Raw genomic sequence first — 24,683 nt, 5'->3', positions numbered from 1 at the left:
AGAGAGAGAGCATCATAACTGGAAGATAAGGAGTGGTGGTGGTGGTGGTGGTGGGGGGGGGGGCTCTGCTGTCGTGTGGACGTCTCAGGCCTCATTGGGGCGTCGTGTGGTTTCGGCGCCCCTGCTGGTCAGAAGTGAGCAGTGCAGTATGGGGTGTAGTGATGAGAGCTGTAGCAGTGGACATGAGTCATGCCTCAGTACTGACTACTATGCACCACGTCATGGAAAATGAGGGTGAAGACGTGTGTGTGTGTTCGTGATGAAGGCCTCTTGGTCAACACATGTTGGTGTTGTTCTGTGCCTGCCGGTAAGCCGTTAAAACGCAGCTTTTTAATCCCGACATGAACGACTTCACTTCACCTCCTTTCCTTTCCCTTCCCTTCAAGAGCACCATCATCTCTGTTTGCACTGCGGGGATTTAGACGACACATGTGTCAGCATGTGGGCCGGACTTGGGCCTGGAGCAGCCGGTCTAAGTGGACTTGTATGGATGTTTTCCATCAGACAGGATCCGAGGCCGTTTGTATGTGAATTTGGTTGTTCTGGTGTCTGTTATCCCCAAAACCAGGACTACGAAAACCCACAAAACACGTTTGTGTTTGTGCTCAGTTCAGATTGGTGTTCTTGGTTTCTCTCCAAACGTGGAAAGGTCAAAGGTTAAAACCCCGCGACTGTCCTAATGGCTTGTCAAACTGCCTTTGGGCAAGGCAGCAAACCCTAAACTCATTATCATGTTGTTTGCTAGAAAACAACCTTTGACCTTCTGACTCTCGGGATCCTACCTCCTGTCATTTTATAAAACTGAAAATTGATATAAAATAAGTGGACCAGTGAATCATGAATGAAGTGAAGTGACAAAGTGTTCCTGACTCCTGATTCGTGAATTGTACTTGGCCAATTACCCCACTCTTCTGAGCCACCCCAGTCGTGCTCCACCCCCTCTGCTGATCCGGGGAGGGCTGCAGACTACCACATGTCTCCTCCCATACATGTGGAGTCACCAGCCGCTTCTTTTCACCTGACAGTGAGGAGTTTCACCAGGGGGGCGTAGCGCGTGGGAGGATCACACTATTTCCCCCAGTTGCCCCTCCCCCGAACAGGCGCCCCAACTGACCAGAGGAGGCGCTAGTGCAGCGACCAGGACACATAACCACATCCAGCTTCCCACCCGCAGACATAGCCAGTTGTGTCTGTAGGGACCCCCGACCAATCCAGAGGTAACACGGGGATTCGAACTGGTGATCCCTGTGTTGGTAGGCAACGGGATAGACCGCCACACCGCCCGGACGCCACAGACAGGACACATTTTGTACAAATTCAGAATGACCGGTCAGAAAGTTTGGTAGTTCCTCATGGAGTTCCACACGGTTCAGTGTTGGGGCCACTCCTGTTTATGATTTACCTCCTCCCTCTTGGCAACATCTTCCCGCACTATGGTGTCCATGTCCACTGCTTTGCTGATGATAAACAGCTTTGTGTCAACTACGCTACGCAGACGCCCTGTGTTTGCACTTTTTTACATGGGTTCAATTAAATGATCAGTCATGAATAATTAAGAGAATCCTCCTGGGTACAGCACAAAATGTGACCAATCCCCCAAGTAACCAAAAAAGTGTCCAGATCCTCCGCGAGTTCATAAAACTCCAATTCAACCCCGAGACAAGCTGCGACCGGGCCTGCCATCACATGGAGAGGATCCCCTGACCCACTGAACTATCTGAAGGGAAGTGGTGAATTATGCCATTGTGTTCTCATTACAGCCTCGTCTGTGTGGAGGGCGGCAGCTGTTAATCTTGGCACACGGGGACTGCACACAAATTATCATGAGCGCGCACACACACAGACACACACAGACACACACACAAACTGATAAACTGGGGCCAGCCATCATTGTCTCCTTGAAGCTGCCCCTGTACCTCATTGTTTTTAACTCGGCTAGTGATGCTTCTCTCTCTCTCTCTCCCTCTCTCTCCCTCTCTCCCCCGTGTTAGCTGCTGCGATAGTGCTTCTTGCTGTCTGTAACAGAGGGCTTATTGAGTCAGCCAGTCTGTCATGAGACAAATGAAATCAGATGAAATCTACTGAGCGGTGTGTGACTCTGAGCCTTGGGCTCAAACCGATCCGTGTTCTCTTTGAGTACATGCTTTGTGTTTGACCGCTCTCTTTCTGTCCGTCTCTCGTGTCTCTACATCTTTCCCCTCTTCTCCTGCATCCCTTTCTCATTCTCCTTTTTCTCTCTCTCTCTCTCTAGTTGGCATGTCCCGATTCCTTCCCGCCGGCCCAGAGAGGAAGGGGCTGATGGGACCTGTAGTCTCACCATGAGCCTACAAGATGGCGTCTGCGGCTCCGGTAGTGGCAGCATGCGCCGGCGCCTGGAGGACCAGGAGTTGACGGTGCGCGTGTACCCGGGGCCGCTGGCGGAGGGCACCATCTACTGCCCCCTCACCGCCCGCAAGAGCACCACTGCAGCGGAAGCCATCGAGCGCCTCATCGAGCGCCTCCACCTGGAGCGAACCAAATGCTACGTGCTGGCGGAGGTGAAGGAGTTCGGCGGGGAGGAATGGATCCTGAACCCCGGCGACTGCCCCGTGCAGCGCATGATGCTGTGGCCGCGCAACGCGCTGGAGAACCGCGGCGGCCTGGGCAGCGGGGAGGACTACCGCTTCTTGCTGCGGGAGAAGAACTTCGACGGCTCCATCCACTACGGCGGCAGCCTGCAGATGTGGCTGCGGGTCACTGAGGAGCGCCGCCGCCTGGTGGAGCGGGGTTTCCTGCCGCAGCCGACGGGGGGCGAGCACCCGGCCGACCTCTGCGCCCTCCCGGAGCTGACGGAGCGCGCTTTGCTGGAAAGCCTCCGTGCGCGCTTCCGCCAGGAGAGAATCTACACGTACGTAGGGAGCATTCTTATCGTGATCAACCCTTTCCAGTTCCTGCCGATCTACAACCCCAAATATGTCAAAATGTACGACAACCACACCCTGGGTAAGCTGGAGCCTCATATCTACGCCGTGGCGGACGTGGCGTACCACGCCATGCTGCAGCGCCGCAGGAACCAGTGCATCGTGATCTCCGGAGAGAGCGGCTCGGGGAAAACGCAGAGCACCAACTTCCTCATACATCACCTGACCGCGCTCAGCCAGAAGGGATTCGCCAGCGGGGTGGAGCAGATCATCCTGGGGGCGGGGCCTGTTCTGGAGGTAAGGAGCTGATTGGGTGATAAATGCATGTACTGCCTCTCTTATTGATTTCGCTAGACCAGTTGACCAGATGCGAATGGCCCGGATGCGGGACAGACGCTTGAAAGACGGATTAGGGAATGAATGGCTGTGGTTTCGACCAGGGAACGTGTTACTTACCACCAGCCAAACTGCCGTATGACGTCATCACAAGTAATTCTTTAATGTTTTGGTGGAGAAATGGGGGCTTTATTTTGTATCAAAATGTGGAGTCTATTCCGTTGCCTACCAACACGGGGATCGGCGGTTCGAATCCCTGTGTTACCTCCGGCTTGGTCGGGCGTCCCTACGGACACAATTGGCCGTGTCTGCGGGTGGCAAGCCGAATGTGGGTATGTGTCTTGGTCGCTGCACTAGCGCCTCCTCTGGTCGGTCGGGGCGCCTGTTTGGGGGGAGGGGGAGAACTGGGGGGAATAGCGTGATCCTCCCACGTGCTACGTCCCCCTGGTGAAACTCCTCACTGTCAGGTGAAAAGAAGCGGCTGGTGACTCCACATGTATGGGAGGAGGCATGTGGTAGTCTGCAGCCCTCCCCGGATCAGCAGAGGGGGTGGAGCAGAGACCGGGGCGGCTCGGAAGAGTGGGGTAATTGAGAGGGGGGGGGTGTCATTATTTCATGTTTTAGTGGAGAAATGGCTGCTCTATTTGGCCCCAGCATGTGGGATGTTGCCTCTGTGTGGGACAAGGAGTGAAAATGCTGTGCAGTCTGACAGGAAACAGCATGTCTGGTCTGTCAGCGCAGGAAGATGTGCCAGCTTTCATATCCGAATTAATGTCAAATGTTTGGTAATGGGTCCCTGTATCTGAATTACCAGAAAACACAGAAGAAGAAGGAGTGTATCGCGTGTGATATCTTGTAGCAGAAGTGTTGTGTTAATGAATGCTGCGTTGCTGGGTGGCTGCGGCTGTGAGTGGGAGCAGTGCGTTGTGAGCTGGAAGCCTTGTTTGGAGCGAGGAAGAGACAAAAGCCAGTCAGACGGCGAGGAGGCGGGAGCGCTGGAATGTCAGAGGAGCATGAAACAGATTATATAGAAATATTCATCTGCTGCTGGAATGCCTGGCTGGGCGGGAAACCTATATTTAGCTCTGCTTTTTCTACATATGAATTTTCTACACAACGTTTGACCCAGAAAGGCGGTTTTGCTCTGGATTTATAGCCTTGATGGAAAGAAAAATGGAATGGAATGTTGCTTAATCCGCTTTAGATTATGAATCAATGAGGGATTATGTATTACGGAGTTTCATTGTGGATTCTGTGTTTAGACAACCAAGGTTTAGTCAAGCACACCCACAGTCCCCATCACACTTCTTCTTTTTTTGGGGGGATTCCCCCCCCTTCTTTACTCCCCAATTGTATTCAGCCAATTACCCCACTCTTCCAAGCTGTCCCGGCTGCTGCTCCACCCCCTCTGCTGATCCGGGGAGGGCTGCAGACTACCACATGCCTCCTCCTATACATGTGGAGTCACCGGCCGCTTCTTTTCACCTGACAGTGAGGCCTTTCGCCAGGGGGACGTAGCGCGTGGGAGGATCACGCTATTCCCCCCAGTTCCCCCTCCCTCCCTCCTGAACAGGCGCACCAACTAACCAGAGGAGGCGCTAGTGCGGCGACCAGGACACACACCCACATCAAGCTTCCCACCTGTAGACATGGCCAATTGTGTCTGAAGAGACACCCGACCAAGCCGGAGGTAACATGGGGATTCGATCCGGCAATCTCCGTGTTGGAAGGCCGCGGAATAGACCGCTGCGCTACCCGGACGCCCCCCCCCCCCGCCCCCCATCACGCTTCATTCTGATTTATGTCACAGTCTCTGTTGGCTGCTATGGGAAAGCCTTCTCTTCTTCTTTCGTTTGTCTCTTACTGGCGTTAATTTTGTTCGATGATCCACGGCTTCCTGTCTCCGGCTCTATGGAGGCATGTGTCAGAGAGCAGCTGTCATCCAGCTGTGCCTCATGTGGAGCTCTGCTTCCCAACACGAGAGCTCGCAGGGCTTCATCCATACGAGACGTCTTCGTACGACTAAGAAGCATTGCCGCTGTCAGCTCAGAACCCGGTTTTCTTACTTCCAGTTGAATGTGAAGTCTCTAAATTGCGTCTGTACTGCTGGAGTTCTGTGACAACTGACCGACAGTCATGGTACCAGTAGAGACAGGGGAAGACCAGTATACGGTACTGCGGCTTGTGTGTTTGTGTGTCTGTGTGCTGTACGAGGCAAAAAGCTTGATTTGGAAAATTGTGGGGACATAAATTTGTTGGGCGGTCTGGGGGTCCTCCCCCAGAACATTTAGGAATTTCTCATTGCATTTTCTGCAATTCTACTCAATATACTATGACTGTATATTACTTTCTTGAACACAATAAAAGGTGAGAAATGATCAGTAGTACTACTACTACTACTACATTCAGCTGTTCCCGTTAGGGGGCGCTACAGCAGATCGCCCGTTTCCTTCTCTTCCTGTCCTCTGCATCTTCTCTGTCACACCAGCCACCTGCATGTCATAGTGCCAACATTCCAAGTTCCATCTCTCACCTCCACACTCCTACCTTTCCTCCTCTCCCGCTGCCTCTGGACATGCCTTCCCCCTTTCCTTCTCCTTTCTCCTCCTCCGCTGCCCCTGGGCATGCCTTCCCCCTCTCCCGCTGCCTCTGGACATGCCTTCCCCCTTTCCTTCTCCTTTCTCCTCCTCTGCTGCCCCTGGGCATGCCTTCCCCCTCTCCCGCTGCCTCAGGACATGCCTTCCCCATTTCCTTCTCCTTTCTCCTCCTTCGCTGCCTCTGGGCATGCCTTCCCCTCTCTCCCGCTGCCTCAGGACATGCCTTCCCCATTTCCTTCTCCTTTCTCCTCCTCTGCTGCCCCTGGGCATGCCTTCCCCCTCTCCCGCTGCCTCAGGACATGCCTTCCCCATTTCCTTCTCCTTTCTCCTCCTTCGCTGCCTCTGGGCATGCCTTCCCCCTCTCCCGCTGCCCCTGGGCATGCCTTCCCCCTCTCCCGCTGCCTCAGGACATGCCTTCCCCATTTCCTTCTCCTTTCTCCTCCTTCGCTGCCTCTGGGCATGCCTTCCCCCTCTCCCGCTGCCCCTGGGCATGCCTTCCCCCTCTCCCGCTGCCTCAGGACATGCCTTCCCCATTTCCTTCTCCTTTCTCCTCCTTCGCTGCCTCTGGGCATGCCTTCCCCCTCTCCCGCTGCCTCAGGACATGCCTTCCCCATTTCCTTCTCCTTTCTCCTCCTCCGCTGCCCCTGGGCATGCCTTCCCCCTCTCCCGCTGCCTCAGGACATGCCTTCCCCCTTTCCTTCTCCTTTCTCCTCCTCCGCTGCCCCTGGGCATGCCTTCCCCCTCTCCCGCTGCCTCAGGACATGCCTTCCCCCTTTCCTTCTCCTTTCTCCTCCTCCGCTGCCTCTGGGCATGCCTTCCCCCTCTCCCGCTGCCCCTGGGCATGCCTTCCCCTCTCTCCCGCTGCCTCAGGACATGCCTTCCCCATTTCCTTCTCCTTTCTCCTCCTCCGCTGTCCCTGGACATGCCTTCCCCATTTCCTTCTCCTTTCTCCTCCTTCGCTGCCTCTGGGCATGCCTTCCCCTCTCTCCCGCTGCCCCTGGGCATGCCTTCCCCATTTCCTTCTCCTTTCTCCTCCTCCGCTGTCCCTGGACATGCCTTCCCCCTTTCCTTCTCCTTTCTCCTCCTCCGCTGCCCCTGGGCATGCCTTCCCCCTCTCCCACTGCCTCAGGACATGCCTTCCCCCTTTCCTTCTCCTTTCTCCTCCTCTGCTGCCCCTGGGCATGCCTTCCCCCTCTCCCGCTGCCTCAGGACATGCCTTCCCCATTTCCTTCTCCTTTCTCCTCCTCCGCTGCCTCTGGGCATGCCTTCCCCCTTTCCTTCTCCTTTCTCCTCCTTCGCTGCCTCTGGGCATGCCTTCCCCCTCTCCCGCTGCCTCAGGACATGCCTTCCCCCTTTCCTTCTCCTCTCTCCTCCTCCGCTGCCCCTGGGCATGCCTTCCCCCTCTCCCGCTGCCTCAGGACATGCCTTCCCCATTTCCTTCTCCTTTCTCCTCCTCCGCTGTCCCTGGGCTTGCCTTCCCCCTCTCCTTCTCCTTTCTCCTCCTTCGCTGCCTCTGGGCATGCCTTCCCCTCTCTCCCGCTGCCTCAGGACATGCCTTCCCCATTTCCTTCTCCTTTCTCCTCCTCCGCTGTCCCTGGGCATGCCTTCCCCCTCTCCTTCTCCTTCGCCCAACAGTAGCATAGTTTCCACCAGCACCCTGCAGGCCAACAGTATCGGTGGTGGTCATTGGTAACCCGGACCCCGACCGACCCGGTATGGAAATCTGATTTATGATCCGCATATTTGATTTGGCAAAGGTTTTACACCGGCTGCCCTCCCTGACGCAACCCTCCCCATTTATCTGGGCTTTGGACCGGCACTAAGAATGCACTGGCTTGTGCATCCTCAGTGGCTGGGTTAAATTATCAGCACAGTCAAAGTATTTTAACTTTTATACAGTGAATTTCATAATATAACTGGCGTTGACACAAACATGCACATCTCTTAGCTTTACATTTTGTGTCACGACCATTTTAGCTCATGCAGATGGAGAGGTAACAGCACAATGAATGAAGTTTAGCTCTGTACAGCAGCTTTAAATCCACACAGATTTCTTTGTCTACCTTACCATGGCCCCATGTCTCTGTCCTCTTTCCCCTCCCATGATACTACAGGCACCCTCAAGTTCAGGTGTATGACCCAAATACACGTCATCCAAATACGGTACTGTGTTTTTATAGCAAGGTCGGACCTTTTAGTCGACTGCTTAGCGCATTCACCTGTGGTGCGGGAGACCCGGGTTCGCGTCCTGGCTGCGGCGGTTCCCGGCTGCCCCCTGGATTTGCTATATTAGTGTCAGAAGTGCGATGAGGAGACCGTGAGGCCTTCAGAAGCGCGTGTGCCCAGAGGCGTAGGGGAGCTGGTATGCTGAAGCGCGGGGATGTGCTTCCTGAAGGAGGGGGTAGTGTAACGTGCACGGATGACTAGACTCACTAGCCCTTGGCTAACGGGTCGGAGCCTTTAGTTGACTGGTTAGCGCGGTCGCCTGTTGTCTGGGCTACCCGGGTTCGATTCCCGGCTGCGGCTTCCTCCCGGCTGCCCCCTTTAGTGAATACAATACGAATACAATACAATACAAATATAAATACCTTGTATTTGTATTTGTACCCTGTAGCCACACGGATGGGATTTGCAACTGGGGAATAACGAATAGCAAACTAGCAATCCTGGAAGAATTACTAATACTCCTCTTGTTTGGCCAACAAGTATAATTCCAACACGAGAAGAACAAGAACAGTTAAAGTTAGCCAAGTCAAAAGTAATAGCACAAACTCACCCTATAGCTCACCCTGTCACAACATTTAGCTTGATAGCTAACTACATTATGTGTTAATGTTGACTGAGTATACTAGCTACGGGAGTGTTTCTGTATTCCCGCAACCTTATTTCATTGAACTTACCTGAACTTAACCTAACCTACCTTAACCTCACTTAACCGCAACCTCTAGCTAACCTAACCTTAAACCAATGCTTACTTTAGCCTAACCTAACCGATAGCTGAACTAGTCGACGGCGAACCCACAGGGCTGAGAGAACATAGGGATGACTCCATAGCTAAATATGTCGAACTATTTTTGTTTGTACAGTGCTAACCTTAGCAAGACTACTACAATTCCTGGTCTGTAGTGAGTTAGCCAGCCCAGGATGGCTGTGTCTTTCATGTCACTGAACAATCAACGTGTTTCATTTGATTCCAGTATCATAACGTTATGATCACAGAAGGCCAAGCATCTGCGACACGACAGCCAGGATTGTCTTGTCCCGTCCCTATTCTTCTGAGTCATCTCGGTTGCTGCTCCACCCCCTCTGCCGATCCGGGGAGGGCTGCAGACTACCACATGTCTCCTCTGAAACATGTGGAGTCGCCAGCCGCTTCTTTTCACCTGACAGTGAGGAGTTTCACCAGGGGGACATAGGATCACACTATTCCCCTCAGTTCCCTCTCACCGCTGAACAGGTGCCCCGACCGATCAGGGGCACCTAGGACACATACCCACATCCGGCTTCCCACCCCCGGACACAGCCAATTGTGTCTGTAGGGACGCCCGACCAAGCCAGAGGACACATGGGGATTCGAACCGGTGATCCCTGTGTTGGTAGGCAACGGAATAGACCGCTGCGCTACCCGGACATCCCTCGCTGCACTGTTTCTGATTCATCCAAAATGGACTCCAGCAATCACATCGCTGCATGTAAAGGTGGCGGGAACAAAGCGAACAGACACCATTTTCTCATCCAGTTGGAACATGAGGGAGTTAACCCTTTGAAGAACCGATGGAAATTATATTTTATTTAAACGCATGTATAATTTAATATCAAATTAGTGGTGGTGGCAATTTTAGGTAATCAGAAAAGTGGTAGGGTCATGTCCCCACTGTCCCTACCATAAATTACGCCCATGGTGCCGTACACCCTGTGCTGGATGAAAAAGGATAATTATCAGAATAAGAACCATGTATTCCCCAACAACAATAAATAAACGGGACCTGGTCTTGATGGTATTGAATGTAGTCTTGTCTCGTACTGCACACCAGCAGATATGGTACAGACAGATACACATAACTGTTCTTTATTTAGTCCAGCATATAAATTCAGCTTTCTACTTTATCTCTTCGATCCTGCTCCGTCCTTCTTCATAGCATTTGTGCATACCATCGTGATAACGTCATTCCAAGTGTTTTGCATGGTTTCCCTCCACCCACCTGCTCCTCCTCTGGGAGCGCCGTCTAACATGAAGTGGAGTTTCCAACAAGGCGGTACGTGTTTCTGCGCTCACGCAGCCGAGCACGGTGCCCACGTGCGCGTTTCATTACCAATAGCAGCTGCTGGTCAGGAAGGAACACTGCTTGACTGGCGTCCATTGGCACGACCCGTTGAGGGGAAAATGTCCAAAAAAAACAAAACCATTCTGCATTCTAGATACAACATGTGTCTATGTATGTATAGATATGTTTGTAGTATGTGACTGTGTCGAAGGTTTGATAGGGGGGGTAACCCTTCCTTTTACGATGCTCTAATAAGTATTTATGCGATAAATAAACTTAGCACAAAAAGTAAGGAAATGTGTGTTTGGTAGATTATTTCTTTGCTGTAACAATGCTTCTTGGCAATAAATCTTATATCCGGCAGCTGATTGTCAGCACCTGGGGTACCAGAAGCTCAAAACAAGTGTCGATAGCAACAGCAAAATAAGATGTTTGGTATTGGCAGAGAAGATTTGGCAAATTTTTCATGGGCGCAACCCACGTACTCAGCTCTGCTGCTCATCCCAATAATGCATGTTCCTTACAAATGTGATCTCGCCTTGATGTAATCCCACCTACACCTTGAACCCATCTGTTATGGTAAATATAGTATATTATTGGCTAATTGCTACTGTAAATTAGCAGGTAAATACAGAGAAACTACCGCTGAAATACTCAGAAAAAACTCCACTATTACCCATCAACTCAAGTTACAATTGTAGTTATACAAGGTTTATGCTGGTACCAGTACAGCACTGTGTTGTTTATAAGGGTGGGGACACCTGCAGTCACTGTGTTGTTTATAAGGGTGGGGAAACCTGCAGTCACTGTGTTGTTTATAAGGGTGGAGAAACCTGCAGTCACTGTGTTGTTTATAAGGGTGGGGAAACCTGCAGTCACTGTGTTGTTTATAAGGGTGGGGAAACCTGCAGTCACTGTGTTGTTTATAAGGGTGGAGAAACCTGCAGTCACTGTGTTGTTTATAAGGCTGGGGAAACCTGCAGTCACTGTTGTTTATAAGGGTGGCGAAACCTGCAGTCAGTTCAGACTGAAGAGGTCACTTAGATGATGATGAAACGTTTCTGTCGATAAACGTTGTGTCCAGGTGAACTAATTCAACTTTCTGGGGTTTTCTTTCTTGGATTATTGAGCATGCGTTTCAACATAAACCTTGGATAACTACAACCATAACTTGAATTGATGGCTGATAGAGGAGGTGTTTCTGATAATTGGTTGCCTACTTTCCAAGGAAGTACACAACTATATCTGAGTTATTACCATCCTAAACCAGTCACAGCCACATGGTACTTAGTTGGGTTGACGGGTAATAGTGGAGGGTTTTCTTGGTATTTCAGCTCTCTGTATTTACCTACTAATTAACAGCGGTAATTAGACAACAATATACCATATTTACCAGGTAAATACTTAGTAATTACCATATATTTACCGGGTAAACAGTTAGTATTTAGGGCACTGGAAAAGGAAGAGTTACTGATAGAGGAAAGTGGGATGGAAGGATTTGTCTGTTGTTTTAAGCTTAACTGCTGAATTTTACATACAGGAGGGATTAATTTACATTCATAATGTCACTCGTACAGATGTAGAGTAGGCTGTTAGACCAGTGGTTTTCAAACCGTGGGTCGCGACCCTTGGATGGGTCGCAGAATATTAAAAATGGGTCAGCAAATTTGATTTAGTAGACAGATTTTTTTTTTTTTGTAAATCAGATCTCACATCAGTACGCCCTGTATGTGCAATCAATCAAGCTTTCTAGATATCCCGGCCATTCGTGGGTCACATTCAGGATGTTAAAAAATGACGTATTGCTGTTGCACAGAGAATTCAACACAGTGCCCGATCTATCCTAATGTTAGGTATGTGAAACGTCATCACGTATGATATTTTTCCTATCCTGACGCAGCCAGATCCCACATTGCAATGTTCGACATTTATGCTAGCTAGCAAAATTAGATTTATTGTTATTGTTATATGGGTCATGTTGATAATCAATGGGAAAATATGGGTGCCCTGAAAAAAAGTTTGAAAACCACTGTGTTAGACTCCATCAACTATGTTGAAAAGAGCTATTACCATCAGAGATGTTAAGACTACAATGTTTACATTGTAGGTAAATGCCCGCCCTTTATTTGATTGATGGTTTGAGTTGCGGTCATGGCTGGTGTACCTCTGCTTCAACCCAGTAGGAGAAAGATTAAAAGCCAAGTTTTTGTCACCTTCAGTTCTGTCTGTGATCACTCATTTTGCTTTTCGACACAGCGTATAACACAGTACAGGTGTTGTTGTTAACGCCTCTTCATGTTTCTGTTAGAAGACTGTACGACTATAAGAGTAATTTCGTCGAGCATCACAAAATGCTTCGTTAACCTTCATTAGCCAGTTAGCTAACAAAAGTGTGGTGTGATAAAGTGTGGTGTCTGAGGCGAAGTGGCAGTAGTGACAGGTTCTTATTTCTATACATAGTGTAAGTTACAAATGTAAGTTATTTTGTGTTTGGTGTCCTTACGGCCTGGGGGAAGAAACTCCATCTGAGTCTCCTTCGCAGCCACAAGGCCAACACAGAGACCTTTAACTGTTTGACAATGCAATTCTCATAAAAGCACATAATAGAAGAACCAGCGGCCTTCAGCGTTGCATCATGTCAGTGGAAGAATCTACCAGACACCCAAAATGTCCCCCACATCATCCCCACACCATCCCCACATCATCCCCACATCATCCCCACACCATCCCCACATCATCCCCACATCATCCCCCACATCATCCCCGTCTATGAGAAAACATCCAGACGTGTTTCCCAGATGACCAGTAACGTGAGCTGAACTCACACTGGGCAGGCCACGTCGCTGACTGGAAAACAGACTCCGGATGCCGCCTCAGAACCACAGCCTATGGAATATCTAATCAGAATCAGATTTTATTGGCCACGTAGTTTTGCACACACATGAAATTTGACTCTGGTTTCGTGGCTCTCTGTGTACTTAACATAGAATAACAACCCTACAACACAACAATCTTCAGATAAATACACAAAGACTGATTTAAACAGGAAAGATAAGAGGCGATAAAGTGCAGTGCATGTCAATCAGATCGGTTTTCTTGAAACACTCAAGACCTTCTGTTGGTCCAAAGCCAGACTACATTTACCATCACACTATCTTACAGTAAACAGCTGTGGAAAAACTGGTTTTCATTTTAATGAATGGATCATAAGGAGGTCCAGAATCAGAGCCACCATGCCCTGGTAGGTGTTCTTTGTGACCCTGTAGTTTAATGGTATGTGTTTATGGGGTCAGATTAGAGACAGTGCAGAGGATATATCAGAGATTCTGAAATAGATGTCAGCAGGTTACTTACCTACATGCCTGAGGTAGATGTACATGACAGAGCATACCAGTATACGTACAATGTACAGTACAATATCTACAACATGTGCCGTACAGTATATATAAAATGGTTGGATTTATTGACAGTGTTAAACCTTCGTTTGAACGGCAGCCCGTGGAAAGAAACTGTTTTTATATCTTGTTGTTTTGAGGTACAGTGCTCTGTAGTGCCTACCAGAGGGGAGGAGTTGGAACAGGTTGTGACGTATCTGCAGTGATGGTGCCTGCCTGTTTCCTGACTCTGGAGGTGCATAAGTCCTGAATGGAGGGCAGGTTGGCACCAATGATCTTCTCTGGAGACCTAACTGTCCCTTGTAGTCTGTCCCTGTCTTGTTTGGTGGCCCAACCAAACCAGACAGTGATGGATGTGCAGAGGACAGACTGGATTATTGCAGTGTAGAACTGAATCAGCAGTTCCTGAGGCAGGTTGAACTTCCTGAACTGGTGGAGAAAGTACATCTTCTGCTGGGCCTTACTGATGTTTGTGGCTATGTTGGATGCCCACCTTAGGTCCTAGGAGATTGTGGAACCCAGAAATCTGTAGGTTTTCACCGCAGACACCGTGCTGTTGAGTATGGTGAGGGGGAGCAGTGTTAGGGGCTCCTCCTGAAGTCCACTGTCAGCTCCACTGTTTTGAGTGTGTTCAGCCCCAGGTTGTTATGGCCGCACCAGAGGGTCAGCTATTCAAACTCTCATCTTTAAGCAGATTCGTCACCATCCCAGATAAGGCCAGTGATGGTTGTGTCGTCCGCAAACTTCAGGAGTTTAACAGACAGGTCACCTGAGGTACAGTCATTTGTGTAGAGGGGAGAGCACACATCCCTGGGGGGCGCCAGTGCTGATTGTCCGGGAGCTGGATGAGATTTTCCCCAGCCTCACCAGGTGCCACTGTCTGTCTGCAATTTTTTAATCCACTGGCAGATGGGAGCTGGTACAGTGAGCCGGGTGAGTTTGGAGTGGAGGATATCTGGGATGTTGGTGCTGAACGCTGAGCTGAAGTCCACAAACAGGACCCTTGCGTAAACAGCGAATTCAGGGGGTAGCCAGGATTCTGCCGCAGCCAAGACGTGAACCTGGATTGCCCGCACCACAGGCGACTTCGCTAACCAGTCAAATAAAGGGTCCGACCCGTTAGCCAACCAGCTAGCGAGTCTACTCATTTATGGTCGTTACACTACCCCCCCTCCTTCGGGAAGCATGTCCCCATGCTTCAGCAGACCAGCCCCCTCACGCCTCTGGGCGCACGCACTTCCGATGGCCTCACCATCCCACTTCTGACACCAGTGTAGCGAATTCAGGGGGGCAACCGGGAACTGCCACAGCCAGGATGCGAACCCGGATCTACCGCACCACGGGCGACTATGTTAACCAGTCGACTAAAGGGTCTGACCCGTTAGCCAACCAGCTAGCAAGTCTACTCATTCATGGTCGTTACACATTTGTCTCTGGGTAGTCAAGGTGTTGGAAGATGTAGTGCAATCCCATGTTGACGCCATCATCCACTGACCTGTTTGCTCAGGTGGGCCAAGGCCAATCTCTTGAAGGATTTCATGACCACAGACATTAGGGCAATGGGCCTGTAGTCATTTAATGCTGTGATACGCGGTTTCATGGGGACCAGGATGGTAGTGGAGCTCTTGAAGCAGGAGGGGACTTCACACAGCTCCAGTGATCTGTTGAAGATCATTGTGAAAATGGGTGTGTAGAATCTGCATGTGTGTGCTTGTGTGTCTGTGTGTGTACATGTATTTGTGTGTACGTGTGTTGGTTTCTGAGTGTTTGTTTTGTTTGCGTATCTAAGTGTGTATGTGCTTTTATCTTAGTGTGTGTTAGTGTGTGTATGGGTGGGGGGGTGCTGTCAGAGAGCGTTAGCCTCGACTTTGCTAACAGCTGGAAGAGACTGAGTGTATGCTGTTTAAATCACAATGAAGAGCTTTGTGCTATCAGAAATGGTTTCTATACTGGTCTAACTGGTAATGTTCCACACCAGACTGGACCACGTCTCTGTTTTCTGTTATTCATGGTGATGATGATGATGATGATGTCATATGAATTGTGAAATCTTAACAGGACATCTGATTTCGGCCATCTGATTAGGATGCCTCCTGGGCACCTTCCTTTGGAGATTTTCCGGTCATAGCAAACTGGGGAGGAGACCCCGGGTAGACCCAGAACTCGCTGGAGGGACTACATGTCCAATCTGGACATGTAGAAGTGGCTGATGATGAATGAATGAACATATTGAGGAAGGCTCTCACTTCCTCCTGTTGTTTTTAGAAATGATTTTCTCCCATCAGTTAGCTCAGTGTTGCCTTCCTTCTTCCATTGTCTCCTCCAGCATTTTGCCGTCCCTTTATTTCGTCAACCAGTTTTGAGTTTCTAGATTCAGTTGAAATCCAAGTGTCTGTCAAACACCAGATCGAGTCTTGCTTTCATTGCATGTGCCTTAGAAACAAACAGCTGCCTCCTTCACCTCGCAGTGACTGGTGCTGGTGAGCCGACATGGCCTGCTTCTGCCTGGTGGCTTCGTTTACCTCAGTTGTTCCTCGTAGTGCATCCATCCATCCATCCATCCCTGTAATCCATACGTTCTCCAGGCAGGCAGTGATGGCTGATGTGCTCCCAAACATCTGTTTGCCAGATTATCTCCGTCTCCTGCTCTCATTCCCTCTTTTCTCGCCGCTCTCAGTAAATAGGGAACAGTTTGTTTTCCTGGCAGACGGCAGTGTACGGCATACTCAGACAGTTGATGCTCATACGTTTGACCTGGACGAGGGTCAAGTTCATTTCAACAGCCAGTTGACCTCACACAACACTTCTATGCTGTCCTGCTTTCCTTCATCCCAGCTGCTGCGTTCAGTAGACGTCCAGCATGAGCTCTGTTATCCTTCACTATGGTGTTCTCCGTAACTACAGTATCACATCAACACAGTACATGGACTTAAACTGACTGTCGCTATAAGATAGCGTATGTAACCCATATACAACCCTATATACAACCCTAGTGTGGATGTAAGTGTGTGTTGATGGCCTGTATTGAATTGAAAGTGTTTTCATACATATAGTTTAATCCACAAATACACTCCTGCAGGTGGAAGGAGTAAATAATACATTTGGGATGAGGTGAATCTGTTGAACCGTTTTTCCATCGATACCTTCTCACTATTTCTACTGCCTTCAACTGTAATCTGGTGTTATCTATCGTACATTTCATCAAAGCTGCCCTCAATCGGTCTGTTCTGTTGCCTACCAACATGAGGATCGCCTGTTCGAATCCCCGTGTTGCCTCCGGCTTGGTCGGGCATCCCTACAGACACAATTGGCCGTGTCTGCGGGTGGGAAGCCGGATGTGGGTATGTGTCCGAGTTGCTGCACCAGCGCCTCTTCTGGTCGGTCGAAGCGTCTGTTCGGTGGGGAGGGGGAACTGTGGGGAATAGTGTGATCCTTCCATGTGCTACATCCCCCTGGTGAAACTCCTGACTGTCAGGTGAAAAGAAGCAGCTGGTGATGCCACATATATCGGAGGAGACGTGGTAGTCTGCAAGCCTCCCCGGATCAGCAGAGGGGGTGGATCAGCGACCATGACGGCTCAGAAGAGTGGGTGATTGGCCAGATACAACTGGGGAGAAAAGGGGGGGGGCTGCTCTCAGTCGATGTCAGCAGGATGTTGGAGAAAGCAGAGATGATTGCCGTGCTCTGACTGATGGACTGATGTGTCGGTCATACGTCTCTTCCTGTGTTCTGACCAGCAGCGGCAGGAGAATTATTTCCTGCCATTTTTTATTTCTTTGTCTCAGATTCTCATTTTGTTGGAGTTGCTGTTTGTAATACAGGCCAAAGATGTTGTGACTTAAACATCTTTCATCAAACATGTTTTTTTCCCCCCACTTCCGGTGTGGGAAGGTGGTGGCGCGAATTCGCCTTTGCGGTAGCCTCACCCAGTACCGTCCATGCAGTGTCTTTGCCCACGTCTGCGTCGAAGTTTTGTCTTCATTTGCGTTTGATGGCTGGGAGAGCTGGCGCTGGATTGGCTGGGAGAGCTGGCACTGGATTGGCTGGGAGAGCTCGGTCTGCTTCATCCGGTGGGCCCGAGGACCACGGCCCTGTCTGGAGATGCGCCTGAAGAGGAAACGCCGAGGGCGGTCTGACAGGACGTGGAAGCAGGGCAGGCTAAGCTAACTGCATGAAGTGAAACGACAAAGTGTTCCTGGTTCCTGATCTTTCATAAGAAACGTAGTTTCTACTGAACAAGTAGCAAACACCACGTCGGCCTGCATCACAGACACGTTTTGTTGTGTCGTCAAGTCGACAAACTCCTTCTCAAACCCCGACTGCTGGTCTGTCACTGTTCTCATTAAACACAGCAGTGTCTAGAAAGAACCCTTACCGAACCTGTTCTGGCTCTGTACTGGAATAGTAACAATAAACTATCGATTTAGCAACTTTCACTCATGAAATGCAGCTCAAGGTGCTTTATATCAGAAAGAAACAAATTCAAATGATCACAAGCAGAAAAAAACAATAAAAAATAATTTCAAAAGTATTTTCCAAACAAGAGATGGAGAAGGCAAAGAAGAGACATACACACATGTACTATCCTGCACCACCAGTCTACTACTCCTTCTACTACTTTCGGCTGCTCCCGTTAGGGGGCGCCACAGCGGATCATCCGTTTCCATCTCTTCCTGTCCTCTGCATCTTCCTCTGCCACACCAACCACCTGCATGTCCTCCCTCACCACATCCATAAACCTCCTTTTTGGCCTTCCTCTTCTCCTCTTCCCTGGCAGCTCCATATTCAGCATCCTTCTCCCAGTATACCCAGCATCTCTCCTCCACACATGTCCAAACCATCTCCATCTTGTCTCTCTTGCTTTGTCTCCAAACCGTCCAACCTGAGCTGTCCCTCTAATATACTGGTTCCTAATCCTGTCCTTCTTCATCACTCCCAATGAAGTTCTTAGCATCTTCAACTCTGCCACCGCCAGCACACTCTTGACATACTCTTCCTTCAGAATTACCCCTACCCCACTCCTCCTCCCATCCACACCATGGTAGAAGAGTTTGAACCCACCTCCGATGCTCCTGGCCTTACCCCCCTTCCACCTGGTCTCTTGCACACACAGTACATCTACCTTCCTTCTCTCCATCATATCAGCCAGCTCTCTCCCTTTACCAGTCATAGTGCCAACCATCAAGGTTCTGACTCTCACCTCCACACTCCTACCCTTCCTCCTCTCCCGCTGCCTCTGCACATGCCTTCCCCCTCTCCTTCTCCTTCGCCCAACAGTAGCAGTTTCCACCGGCACCCTGCTGCTGGCCAACAGTATCAGGGGCGGTCGTTGCTAACCCGGGCCTCTCCGATCCCGTATGGAAATCTTGATTTATGATCCGCGTATTTGATTTGGTGAAGGTGTTACGCCGGATGCCCTGCCTGACGCAGCCCTCCCCATTTATATCCGGGCTTGGGACCGGCACTAAGAATGCACTGGCTTGTGCATTTCCAGTGGCTGGGTTCTTCTTTAGATGCAAAATGTTGACGTAGTGAAGAATTCTGATTCAGTTAATACACGAGCAGTGTAGGCCCTGCTGATTCTACATTGCTGCCAGTGTATTCAGACTCGGAGCCCCGTGGCCAGACTGTCCCTCTCATATGGCAGGTGGAACACCGTCAGCTCTCTCATGGAAAAAAAGAATTTTTTTTTCAGTCACTTTTGTCCAGTGACCCTAAACAGCTCAAAGTGAAATGTCGCAAACCGGCATCGGCTTCACTTCACGTCACACTGCCAGCCGGCCTGCTTCCTGCCAGACCAGTCTGAGTGACAGCCACGTGACAGGAAATTGATAGCCTCAATGAGCCTGATTGAATCTGAGCCTGATTAGGAGGTGTCAAGCCAATCAGACGCGGATCAGATTAGAGACAATAGGAGTCTCGGTTGGACAGAAGGCCACGTGGGGCCGGTACGACCCGGTCAGCCATCTTAATTTGCATTAATGAGCGAGCATCCTCTTACCTGCTAACCACAGTGTCATGACTCGCACACCAAACTGAATCAAACCAACTCTCATCCGTCAAACTCCTCCGTAGTGAGATCCAACAGAGGGATGTTTGTTTTCATGACCTGTACGGACACCTTGGTTCCCGGTCTCATAACCGGTTTCTTCTTGTGCATAAAGGTCCAACAAAACCTTAATATAAGATCTAATGTAAGAGATATTTCAGTGTCTTAACGTTAGACCTTTCTGATGAGGAGTCCCGCTGGAGAAGCTAGCCTATCAGTCGTACGTGAGAGCATCACGGTTTTACCCAAATCCTCCAACGTGGGACCGCTGCCCCTGTTGCTCTATTTCTGTGGGAAACTCCTGTTGTTTTCATCCTCTATTTTATTTTCTGAAAAAAGCGTTTTAGCATTTACTGCATCTCTTATTTAATGTCTGTGCCTTATGTAAAGCTCTTTGAGGTGCCATTGTGTCTGAAATGTGCTAATAATATATTTGCCTTGCTTTGTGACAGAAGCTTACAGTGGATGTCCCTCTTGTTAAAATCCACTTCTCAGTAAATTATCACTTTGATATTCCCTTCAAACCCCTCACCCTCCTTTTCCTCTTCGCTCCTGTGTTAGAAAGAAATCTTTGTCATCCACTGGAAGAGAACATGACCGCCACTTACTTGATGTAAAGCAGCAGTCCAAAAGACCGTTTGTTATTTATTATTTACAGCTACAGTTCTGAATCTGCTGGTGTTACTGGACCAGTGTGTCTCTATGTAGGTGGTGGTGTTACTGGACCAGTGTGTTTCTATATAGGTGGTGGTGTTACTGGACCAGTGTGTCTCTATGGAGTCGGTGGTGTTACTGGACCAGTGTGTCTCTATGTAGGTGTTGGTGTTACTGGACCAGTGTGTCTCTATGTAGGTGGTGGTATTACTGTAACAGTGTGTCTCTATGTAGGTGGTGGTGTTACTGGACCAGTGTGTCTCTATGTAGGTGGTGGTGTTACTGGACCAGTGTGTCTCTATATAGGTGGTGGTGTTACTGGACCAGTGTGTCTCTATGGAGTCGGTGGTGTTACTGGACCAGTGTGTGTCTATGTAGGTGGTGGTGTTACTAGACCAGTGTGTCTATGTAGGTGGTGGTGTTACTGGACCAGTGTGTCTCTATGTAGGTGGTAGTGAGGTGGGTGTCTGAGCTTCATTTCAAATGAATGAGCGTCAGCAGGGCTGTTGTGTCAGAAACAAACATAAAACCAGGTAGAATCTGAGTTTTACTTAGTGATGTTGTACTATGTTGCTTATTGATGTAGTACTATCTTATGGATGTAGTACTATCTTATGGATGTAGTACTATGTGTTGGTAAAGGTCTTCTACGAGCTTGTTCTGTCATATCTGCTGGTTGGACACAACACCTGCTTTGATGAAGATGAAAACACTATGCCCCCTGTAATTTCTCCTGGTAAAGTCCTCCCAGACACCAGCCATCCTTATCACGCACCATGCAACTGGATTAGTTATTGTCTTAAATACCCAGCAGATAAAGTGTCATCAGAGGAGGTTTGTTTGCAGCTAGCTGATATGATATATGTATGTAATATGATATATGTGGTATGATATCTGTGATATGATATATGTGGTATGATAGTATATGTAATATGATATATGTGATATGATATATGTGATAGAGGGATGGTAATGTTCTTGACTCGTCTCACTGTTTCTAAATAGAGCCAACACACTGGCTGACTCACTGTGACTGCCTGCGATGGCCTGCTTTCTGCTTTGTTTACTTGTGTGTGTGTGTTTGTGTGTGTGTGTGTGTGTGTGTGTGTGTGTGTGTGTGTGTGTGTGTGTGCGTGTGTGTGTGTGTGTGTGTGTGTGCGTGTTTGTGTGCTTATATGTGTTCAATCTCTGTTGTTATGGAAAATGCCGGTCTCATACAATCAGTTTCGTAATAGCTGCCTTTCCCCCCTTTTCTCCCTAATTTCATGTGGCCAATTACCCCACTCTTCCGAGCCGTCCCGGTCTCTGCTCCACCCCCTCTGCAGATGCGGGAAGGGCTGCAGACTACCACATGCCTCCTCCCATACATGTGGAGTCACCAGCCGCTTCTTTCCACCTGACAGTGTGGAGTTTCACTGGAGGGACATAGCGCATGGGAGGATCATGCTATTCCCCCCCAGTGCCCCCTCCCCCCCAAACAGGCGCCCCGACCGGCCAGAGGAGGCGCTAGTGCAGCGACCAGGACACATACCCACATCCGGCTTCCCACCCGCAGACACGGCCAATTGTGTCTGTAAGGATGCCCGACCAAGCCGGAGGCAACACGGGGATTCGAACCGACGATCACCGTGTTGGTAGGCAACGGAATAGACCGCCACTCTGCCCAGACGCCCTTGAAACTCTAGTTAATGGTCAAGCCCTTATCTGCAGTCAGTTTAGACTGAAGAGGTTACTTAGACGAGTGATGAAACATGTCTGTCAGTAAACGTGTCTGTCTAACGTGTCCCCCTTCATTAGGGATGAGATTCTGGTAAGAGAATTGTCAAAATATGGGAAAATCATTTCCCCAATGGGAAAAACAGTAGAGTCCGGATGTAAATCGGCCCCGCTGCAGCGTGTTGTGTCTCACAGACGATTTGTTTATACGAGTCTCAATAACCGGAGTGAGGAACTGAATCTGGCATTCAGATTAAGAATTGGTTTCTATTACGTTCTGTTTGCAACATCACAGACTGCAGAATGAGATGTGATCAGGGCTTGTCCAGAAAAACCACCTGGCTCTGATGAGACAGCCGAGGAGGCATCATCAGGAGAACAGCGCCGAGCTAAAACTGATGAAACGGGCTCAAACAGCGAGGATAGGTCTGCTGATGAGAAGAGCCACATAAACAAGAGTAATGAAGAACAGGTGGCGTTCACCGCAGCAGTCAGGAATGTGACGGTGTGAAGAGCGTTGGATGAGCTACCAGGTGGCACTCAGTGGAGAATCCTACACGGGGCTATTAATGTGAATGCTTCTATGTCTGTGATTAGACATAAGAGCGAATATGTCGAAGTGAAAACTTCTAAAGTTCATAATAGGAGAAGCAAAACTGTCCATACACAGCTGCAGAAGGAACAAAACAGCAGGATGTGATCCCTTTTTTGTTTCTTTGGTGAGGACGGCACGGTGGCGCAGTGGTTAGCACGGTCGCCTCACAGCAAGAAGGTCCTGGGTTCGAACCCCGGGGTTGTCCAAGCTTGGGGGCCGTCCCGGGTCGTCCTCTGTGTGGACTTTGCATGTTCTCCCCGTGTCTGCGTGGGTTTCCTCTGGGTGCTCCGGTTTCCTCCCAAGGTCCAAAGACATGTCGGTCAGGTGAATCGGCCGTACTACATTGTCCCTACGTGTGAATGTGTGTGTGTGTGTGTGTGTGTGTCGGCCCTGTGTGATGGACTGGCAGTCTGTCCAGGGTGTCTCCCTGCCTGCCGCCCAATGACTGCTGGGCTAGGCTCCAGCATCCCGCGAACCTACCTAGGTTAAGCGGCTTGGATAATGGAATGGATAACGGTGAGGTCCAGAGTCTGGGTTGAGTTTAGGTTTTATGAAGCGATGAGGAATTCGGATGCTTTCATTCAACAGTGGTGCTACGTCATGTGACTTGTTCTGCCGTGGATGATGAGTTGGTTTTTAATCATGTTTTTGAGTGAGAGTTGTAAAATCAAGTGGTGGGTGGACTGCAAGGGATGTCTGTGCTGTTGTTATGGGTTGATGGCTCACTGATGTGCACGGGGAGCGAAGGCTCCGTTACAGACGTATTAAACACCTTTGGTCTTTAAAACTGGAATCTGGATGTAGGTGACTTGTGTATGTTGGTCAGCAACACAAATCAGAACAGGTCCCATCAACAGCCAATGTAATTGAGAATAAGAAAAAAATGATGGATACAGGAAATACGGAAAGAGCAATGGTAACAGACATCTGTGAGTGTATTTGAGTACACAGGTGTGTAGGATATTTTTTGCTTAGGTATCGCTATTGGTTGTGCTATTATACACGCGAGTGACGTAGTGTTATGTGTGGCCAATGTGTATGTAAATACTACCCCCTCAAGCCTGGGTGCTGGTGTGGTGTAGCCGGGTATAATTTGTAGCAGGGCAGTGTCGCATTTCATTACGGTTTGTGTCTACGGACGACAGCAGACTAGTACATCTACATCAGGGTAATTGGTCTGGTGCGCTTTGGCCCGACTCCGGAGATGGTCCATCTTGGCCCGACTCCGGAGATAGTCCATCTTTAGCCCGACTCCGGAGATGGTCCATCTTGGCCCGACTCCGGAGATGGTCCATCTTGGCCCGACTCCGGAGATAGTCCATCTTTAGTCCGACTCCGGAGATGGTCCATCTTGGCCCGACTCCGGAGATGGTCCATCTTGGCCCGACTCCGGAGATGGTCCATCTTGGCCCGACTCCGGAGATGGTCCATCTTGGCCCGACTCCGGAGATGGTCCATCTTGGCCCGACTCCGAAGATGGTCCATCTTTGGCCCGACTCCGGAGATGGTCCTTCTTTAGCCCGACTCCGGAGATGGTCCATCTTTAGCCCGACTCCGGAGATGGTCCATCTTGGCCCGACTCCGGAGATGGTCCATCTTGGCCCGACTCCGGAGATGGTCCATCTTGGGCACAGTTGGCACAACTCACCGCGTTTAAACTGGTAATGGAAATGCGAATCAACACGGCATGGTTTGACTCGGCACGGCCAATGGTGCCAATGGGAAAACCCCACCGGTCACCCGCAACTGAACTGAACTGAACATGCCAAACTCGCATGAGAACCGGAACTCTCGCGATATTATGAGAACTCGAGATGCAGTTCTTTCTTTGTCCTTGTGGTTATGATAGGTCTTCCAGTTCCTGTCTAACAGTCATTAGTGTCCCTGTTTTAATTCAGTTAACTTTTCTTCCACCTGTGGACTCAAATGCACTCACAGATAGTCTCTTCTAGGGTTGTGTACTGGTGAGAATCTGGTAATATGATACGATACGTATCACGATACAGGGGTTACGATTCAATATATCGTGATACTGTGAGAAAGGTGATATATTGTGGTTTCATAGGCCTGTGTTCTTTGTGCTTATGCTACTTCCTGTCTCAGTTTATATTGTTGGGTTGGAGTGGAAGGGTCAAATGGCTGAAGATAGATTACAACACTGTTATCTAGCGGTCGT

The 24,683-nt window shown here is 49.6% G+C and overlaps 1 protein-coding gene across 1 annotated transcript in view; it reads left to right on the top strand.

Moving 5' to 3' along the window:
• myo9ab (myosin IXAb) overlaps positions 1 to 24,683 on the top strand; it is a 196,621-nt gene that overhangs the window by 39,391 nt on the left and 132,547 nt on the right. The window contains exon 2 of the mRNA XM_056281150.1: positions 2,252 to 3,197. Coding sequence (XP_056137125.1) covers positions 2,319 to 3,197 — 879 coding nt within the window. The 5' untranslated portion in view covers positions 2,252 to 2,318. The remainder of the gene's footprint in view (positions 1 to 2,251; positions 3,198 to 24,683) is intronic.

Source organism: Lampris incognitus, chromosome 6, assembly GCF_029633865.1.
Source record: "Lampris incognitus isolate fLamInc1 chromosome 6, fLamInc1.hap2, whole genome shotgun sequence".
Classification (NCBI taxonomy): domain Eukaryota; kingdom Metazoa; phylum Chordata; class Actinopteri; order Lampriformes; family Lampridae; genus Lampris; species Lampris incognitus.
The sequence above is the reverse complement of the archived record's forward strand: the minus strand, read 5'-3'. Positions and strand labels throughout refer to the sequence as shown.